Source organism: Rhinopithecus bieti, unplaced genomic scaffold (assembly GCF_001698545.2).
Source record: "Rhinopithecus bieti isolate Rb0 unplaced genomic scaffold, ASM169854v2 scaffold_7212, whole genome shotgun sequence".
In the NCBI taxonomy this organism is placed as follows: Eukaryota; Metazoa; Chordata; class Mammalia; order Primates; family Cercopithecidae; genus Rhinopithecus; species Rhinopithecus bieti.
This window is the reverse complement of record NW_016806198.1, coordinates 5,497,337-5,504,974: the sequence shown is the minus strand read 5'-3', so window position 1 is coordinate 5,504,974 and position 7,638 is coordinate 5,497,337. Positions and strand designations below refer to the sequence as shown.

General features: G+C 38.5%; 1 protein-coding gene across 9 annotated transcripts in view; it reads right to left on the bottom strand.

Annotated features, from left to right (window-relative positions):
• The window catches only part of TMEM71 (transmembrane protein 71), a 55,722-nt gene extending 49,300 nt beyond the window's left edge, over window positions 1-6,422 (bottom strand). For 8 of the 9 annotated variants that reach the window (XM_017875159.1, XM_017875163.1, XM_017875167.1 and 5 more), the window contains exons 1-3: window positions 6,230-6,422; window positions 4,592-4,667; window positions 2,986-3,046 (exon numbers count right to left, since the gene is read on the bottom strand). In XM_017875159.1, the coding sequence (XP_017730648.1) occupies window positions 2,986-3,046; window positions 4,592-4,631 (101 nt within the window). In that variant the 5' untranslated portion in view covers window positions 4,632-4,667; window positions 6,230-6,422. The remainder of the gene's footprint in view (window positions 1-2,985; window positions 3,047-4,591; window positions 4,668-6,229) is intronic. The other variant, XM_017875165.1, reaches the window with a different exon arrangement.
• Between the last annotated feature and the right edge of the window lie 1,216 nt (window positions 6,423-7,638).

Sequence of the window (7,638 nt, the reverse complement as noted above, 5' to 3'; positions counted from 1 at the left end):
CCCCCCCCCCCCAGTTACCAATATACTGTCACACTATTAAATAGACTATCAAGTCTACGGCCACACCACCCTGAATGCGCCTGATCTCATCTAAATAAACTATCAATTTCTAGTCTTTTTCCTGTATATTTAGAGGTACCTTTCCTCTCTTAGACTTTGGGACCAATTTTATATTACAAAGTCAATATGTAATTCAGACTTTGCAGATAGAGCTAGGTTCATATCCTTGGTTTCAATCCTGGCTCTACCTCTTGCTAATTATTCTCTCCAAGGCTTAGTATTTTTTTTTAAACAAATGTGAATCTGTGCAGTAAAGATTGCCCAAAATAAACCTCATAGATTTCTGTAAATATTTAATGTCATAATTTAATGGAGGTTGTTAATGGCTATGCTTTCCATTGCCTAAGGGTAGTAAGCTAAATATGTTGCCTACTATTTGAATGACTATTCATTTTGTGCTGTTAGAATTTTGAGGGATTCTCATTATATTGCACAATACTTTTAATATAGTTACATGATGTCATACAAATATGTTATCCCTGGAATCTATATGTTCTCAATCCAAATCATTGACAAAAATATTGAATAGTATGGGTAGAAATCTGAGACTTTGGAAACATCAAAAGGGACTATTTCCAGACATGCACTTTAACAGAACATTTTGGTTCTTGTTATCCCTATTAATAAATACGAAAATGGAGGCTCCAGTAGGTTAAGTTCATTGTTCAATAACTCAGGGCTTACAAGTGGGAGAGGCAAGGTAAAAATCTAGATCTTTTTTCTCCTATTCTAGTGCTCTTTCTTCTACAGCCGTTTGCCTCTGTGAAAATTAATGGGGCAACTATATGGTGCTGGACACTTAGGAGGTTTCAGAGTTCTGGACCTGTATTTCTATCTGCACTCCAATTTCCAAGGTTTCAACATTCAACAGTTATCAACTGCAGCCTCCCTAATCCCCTGGCATCTTTCCTTTATAATGCCCCACCTTTACCTATCCTCTCTTGATTGTAAACAAAATGAAGACACTCTTCCAACACCTGGATTATAGTTTAAAAAAAGGACCCTTCTGAACAATACCAAACCTTTAGAGCAGATAACAAAATTATCTCTAGATCTTGACTCTTGCTTCATTCTGCTCCAATAAACTTAGTAGCTCATTTGTTTTTAGCAGGTCCTTTCCAATTGGTTTCTACAGTCCAATCCCACAGCAAAGCCCAGCAACGTGCCTAACTGCCCAAAGACAAAGCCTTTTCTTTTCTTGTGAGGTTAATGACTAGGCCTTAGAAGAACCTAAATCGTACCTCCTAGGATAGGACAAAGACTGGTTGGTGAAAGGACAAGTATCATTAGGACCATTAAAAAATGTTAGATAATTACACACTGATAGATTACAAAATGTCTCTCATCCTTCTACACATCTGCCTCATGCTCTACTGAATTTCTGATATTTTTACATTTAAAAGCTTATATACAATGAATATAAGCACTCAGTCTAGTAATAAAATACTATTTCAAATTAATGTGAGTTATTGAACATTTAGCATGACCTGGCCCCCTACGTTTTGCCCTTTATCTACTCTTCACAAACCTCTAAAAGCTAAGTATCATTATTATCTTCATCATATAGCAGGAAAAAATGATTTACAAAAGCAGCAAATTACTTGGATATTTTACATAGCTAGTAAGTGGCAGAGCTATGCTATGAACCCTAGTCTATCTGACTCTAAACCATGGATCTTTCCACATATGCCTCTGTTCACATTGATTCATTTGGTAGCATCAGGAGGCCTACAATTTACAAGAAGGAGCTGGTCCTAAAATGAATGTATGATCTCTTTATGCTCTAGGCACATTTCACCATGCTAGGGGAAACGTCAGCTGATGTCTGTATAAGGAATAAGAGACACTCAGTGAGTCACCGAAAAAAGAAAGAAAAAAGACTCCCTTGTAGTACTTCAACAAAATGGTAGACTGTACATGTTTTGGTAGAGCATAAAATTCAGCCATTGGTATAGAATTCTGTTGCTTTTACAAAATAAGATAGGAAAGCATATTTAAAAAGACATCAGTTTGAGAAAAAGTAACCATTCATCAGTATTCAATAGTTTCACCACTCACCAGAGAAACAATTCACAACTGTCTATACATTGACACTAATATATATGATATGTGATTATAATATATATATATTCATTATTCTATTAGGCAAGTTTTCATTTAGTATGTACATGGCACTGAAAATAAATAGCCTTTCAAAACTAGATGATAGCTAAAATAATAATTTCAAACCAATAATACAACAAAGTAAGACATACAGGAATAATAATAATTATTATTATTACTATTTTGAGATGGAGTCTTGCTCTGTCGCCCAGGCTGGAGTGCAGTGGTGCAGTCTTGGCTCACTGCAACCTCTGCCTCCCAGGTTCAAGTGATTCTCCCACCCCAGCCTCTGGAGTAGCTGGGATTACAGGCACACCAACATCACACGCGGCTAATTTTTGTAGTTTTAGTGGAGACAAGGTTTCACCATGTTTTATCCAGGCTGGTCTCAAATCCTGACCTCAAGTGATCCACCCACCTCGGCCTCCCAAAGTACTGGGATTACAGGCATGAGCCACCATGCCCAGAGAATAATGCTTTTTTTTTTTTTTTTTTTAAGACAAGTCTTGCTCTATCGCCCAGGCTGGAGTGCAGTGGCACGATCTCGGCTCACTGCAAGCTCTGCCTCCTGGGTTCACGTCATTCTGCCACCTCAGCCTTCCGAATAGCTGGGCGCCCGCCACCATGCTGTGCTGATTTTAATTTAATTTAATTTAATTTAATTTAATTTGTATTTTTAGTAGGGACGGGGTTTTACTGTGTTAGCCAGGATGGTCTCGATCTCCTGACCTTGTGATCTTTCCGACTAGGCCTCCCAAGGTGCTGGTGAGCCACCACGCCTGGCCAGAATTATTATTTCTTAAAAGAAGCTCCATAACATACCTTGGGAAAATGCACCTGGGAGACAGTTCTCCAGCACATTCTCTTTCCAACCTGGAAGAACCTGCATAAACAAGTGAGAGAGAAGTAGAATGTATCATAACTGATCAACAGTTACATATGTTGATACGTGTATCAATATGTATAACTGCAAACAGTGGAGGCATGTAAGACGATGGGAATAGCTGACGTCCCAGCTTCAGCTGGAAGACTCCAACTAGTACAGACACCCTTATCACCAGGGCTCTACTGGAAGAAATACATAAACTAGAGGCTTCTATCTTCTGTTCCCGCTCCCACATAACTCTCTAGAAGTTCCAGGCGCCTGTGGCTCACGCCTGTAATCCCAGCACTTTGGGAGGCTGAGGAGGGCAGATCACGAGGTCAGGAGATTGAGACCATCCTGGCTAACACAGTGAAACCCCGTCTCTACTAAAACACACAAAAAACTAGCCGGGCGAGGCGGCGGGCGCCTGTAGTCCCAGCTACTTGGGAGGCTGAGGCAGGAGAATGACGTAAACCCGGGAGGCGGAGCTTGCAGTGAGCTGAGATCTGGCCACTGCACTCCAGGCTGGGTGACAGAGCGAGACTCCGTCTCAAAAAAAAAAGAAACAAAACGTTCCTTAGTGCAGGATGAAGCAATAATAAATCATTAGCATCGAACTGAGCTCATGAAAGGATGGGAAAAAAACATCTTGTGTGAAGCAGGAGAAAACCCAAATCAGTTACCCAATGTGTTGGTTATTGTAGCTACTCAGTAAACTGAGGAATTCAATCATTGTTCTAGACTCTCTCTCTTTAGTGCATATTAAGACACTTCTACTGTAAAATAATGAGCAAAAGACATTAGTGGGGAAGAAATAAGGTTTTGTTTTGTTTTATATGAAATTTTCCAATGTATAAAGACTGTGAGTATTCTTAATTATAGAAACATCATCCATTCGTTCATTCCAGTGTAACCAAAGGCATGGCAACAGACTTTACTTGGGGAAAGTTGGAGTTGATTAATATTCTAAACTCTAAAGCAGAAATTTATCGTGTGCAGAGATGGTGTCAATAGTCCTAACAGACAAGCTTAGTGAAATTTGATTCCATTACGGACAATTAGTATCTAGGACAAAGAAAGGAATTTAGACTTTCAGATTGGGCTGGTTGATTTGTAAGGAGAAAACTGTGGGTGTGTGAGGGAGAGTTAGAAGTGGGGTTTTGGGAGAAAATAACAAGAGGAAGGAAGAAACTTGAAACCACTACCGTTTTAACAGCGCCCTTATTTTCTGCAAGTAGCTATCAAAATCATTCAGCATTTTTTATACACAAACAGTTTTGCATCTTAATAGTAGCTGATAAACAATCTCCTTTCACATTTATGCACAGGCATCTAAAAAAAACGGTTTTTTTTTTTTTCTACTAGAAGGAAAAATACCACATTTCTTTCAAGGAAAAAAATGAAGTCAAAATCATTGCCAAAGTGAACACTGGCATTTAAGAAGCACAAGCTACTGACAGATGGTTAATGGTCTGAGTATCAGCAAAATCAAAGCAAGGAAATTGCTAAAAGGAGTCTAATCGTTCAAAAGATAATTGCGTATCACAGTTCTTCTACATTTACTTGCTACTGGTGTTGACATCAGTTGAGATATTCGGTACATCTTGGGAAGGCCGCTTGCTCAAACTTCACAGATTCTCTGCAAAAGACGTTAAAAAAAGGTGGACTATATATTAAAAATAGAAAAATTATGCCAAAACAGATGGCATCTACTAATTGCACTAGTCAGATTTGTTTATTGAAATAATACAGAGATACAGAATTGAAGGTAGGAGACCAGATTGAAGACACAACTTCTCTAAAGTTGTGTCTGCCTCTATGACTTTGAACATTTTCCATTGCCTCGCTCAGTGCATCTCAATAACCTTTTTCTGTAAATAAGAACCACACTTTATTCGGAAAATCTAGACTTAAAAAGGTTGATTTGTAATCCAAAGACAATAATGGAAGTGAGGTATTTGATTAAGAAATATTAATAAAATGACTGGTTCTAACAGTAATTTAGCTCCCAAAACAAACTTACTTGTATTTTAATCATCTGACACAAATCAACTTCATTATCAAGTTTCAAATGGTGCTTGGAGATTGGTGTCTGTCTTTTGCCCAACAATTTGAACCACTGGCAGGTAGTCACAGAGAGTGTTTTTTAATAGCTTTTATCAGCCTGGACATTCCTAAACAGCATAAGTAACATTGCACTAAAGATGGCATACCACTGGGAAGATTTTAGAACTCAGTTCCCATGAAGACATAATTTAATTTCTCAATTACAAATTAAAAACATATCAAAGAATGCAAATTATGCAAACTTTGATCATTTACTGTTCATCAAATAGAACCAACTTCCGTTGACTATGAAACTTTGTATATAGTATCACTATCCTAAGACTTTATAAGGTAGGACTAAATTCTTTTCTGATTCACCACCTATGGCCACATTTTGTAATGTGAGAACCAGTAACGGATTGTTTTTGTAGCTGTAATACAATCAATCAAACCAGGCTAATTCTATAGCTTCAAGTTGAATATTTCAATAAATATATACAAACCCTATTAGGAAACTATAAACCTGGTTTATAGAGACCTTCAAAGATGTCAGGAGAACTTTCTGGCCTTCCTTGGAAGATCTCTAAATCAAAGCACACATTTACAAATTTCATTTGTTTGGGATATAAAATAATCCCAATGTAATGTAATATATTAGTATGTCACTTGTTCTTTTCATTTTTGATCAATATTGTATGGATATGCCCAGCCCAAATTACCTTATTTTAGTGTTCCCCAAGTATTAAGCTTAATTTTAAGCCTGTAAATCCTGCAGCAGAAAGCAAGGTCTTATTGCTCTATCTTACAAGTGCTTAGAGGAATCTACAGGCAGTACACTGACATTCAATAGAAAATTAATAACAGTAGGAAAAAAACCCTTCAGTTATAGATCTAAAACTTTTCAAGAAACAGAATCGGCCAGTTCCATCAAAGCAACACATCTACTCTGAAAAATAATGTATGCATACGTGTTCCTTCCAAAGGGAGTTCCCAGCCTCTTCTTCCAACTGACAAAGAACAAAATTATTACTGAAATACGAAGCTTCCTGTGGATGACAGTGGAAAATTTGAGGACTGAGCAGTTCCTCAGCTGAAAAACAATGTCTGAATGTCAACAGGTGCAAAAGTCTTTTAATAAAGGGAATCCCACCCTACCTTCTTCTCACAGATGCCCACACACATTGCCGTGCACAGGTGTTTGCAGAGAAGTTTTGTCTTCAGCAACCTCTTCTTCTCTTGTCTGTTTCCTGGTATAAATGAGCGTATAGTTCTTGGGAAAGTCAGTCTTACAACCTCTCTTGTTTTCTTTTGAAAACAGCCTGCGTAACCAGAGACAAAGAAGCAGAATGAGGTCACACTTCCTGTTGGGCTCACATCAGTGGCATTCACACTGAGGAGTGTGGTGAAGATTTCACAGAGTTTCCTGGGCCAGCAGCAGGGAATGTGCAGCCCGTGTGTCAGGCCAGCTGGTTACAACCTGGTCACTGAAGGGGTGGTTTGCTGAGCTAACTTGTCACCTTTGGCTGCAAGAACATGAGAAAGACTTTCAGTCTAACTTCTTACTCATCATCTGGCCACATTCAATTATAAGCAGTGCAGAGTAGGGATCTTTGTCCAGATCACTTAAATGTATTGGGGATAATGCACTGATGCTATTAAATTCAGAACACTACTAAATAGCAAGAGCTTGATCTTATGAAAATTTCTGTAGAGGCAGTAAATTTATCTAATGAAGGTTGGACTTTACAAAAAAACTGTATAGATGGCATTTTACATTTACGTTATAGTAGAGCTCAAAGACTTGATGATGTTTGTGGGTTTGTACACATCTGTACTATTATAAGTGATAAAAGAAATGTACATTCAAATATATATTCCAGCAACATTGAGGTACTACTGCATAGTGGAAAGAGTGTGGGTTTGGGGTCACATAGACAGAGATTCAACCTGTCTACCACCTTAGCTGTGTGACCTCAGATTTGTGACTTACCCCTCTGAGTTGCAGTTTTCTCAATTATAAGCATAAAAATATACATGTCACATGATAGCTTGAAGAATTCAATGAAATAAAAGAAATGAGAAATAATTGAGTCCTCAGCAGAGATATGCAAGATGTATTCCTTATTTGTTTTCTGTAAATCAAGTTCTCTTCTGAGGCACCAGTTGGTCAGGTTGGCAGAAAAGTTAATCTCATCCTTTCTTGTGGTTCCCTTTCCCCCTGAGGTTCTGCCACATGGGCAGGATCTTCTGTAGAACATGTTCTAGGCAGAAGAAGCTGTCAGGAGGAGGACCCATCTAATTTCAAAGTTCTCTGTCTCTGGAACTTCATGTCTAATCTCCATCCCTCGAGTGTGGACTGAGGCTGCTGACGTGCTCCTTGTCAATAGAGTAAGGCAAAGGTGCTGGGTTTCCACTACCATGATGAGGCTTCTGTCTTGTTGGACTCTATTACTTTCTTGGCTTGCCCGCTTCGATGAAGCAAGATGCCATGGTGGAGAAGCCCATGTGGCAAGGAATCAAGAGTTGTCTCAAAAGCCAGTAAGGGTCTGATGCTCCATCCAACA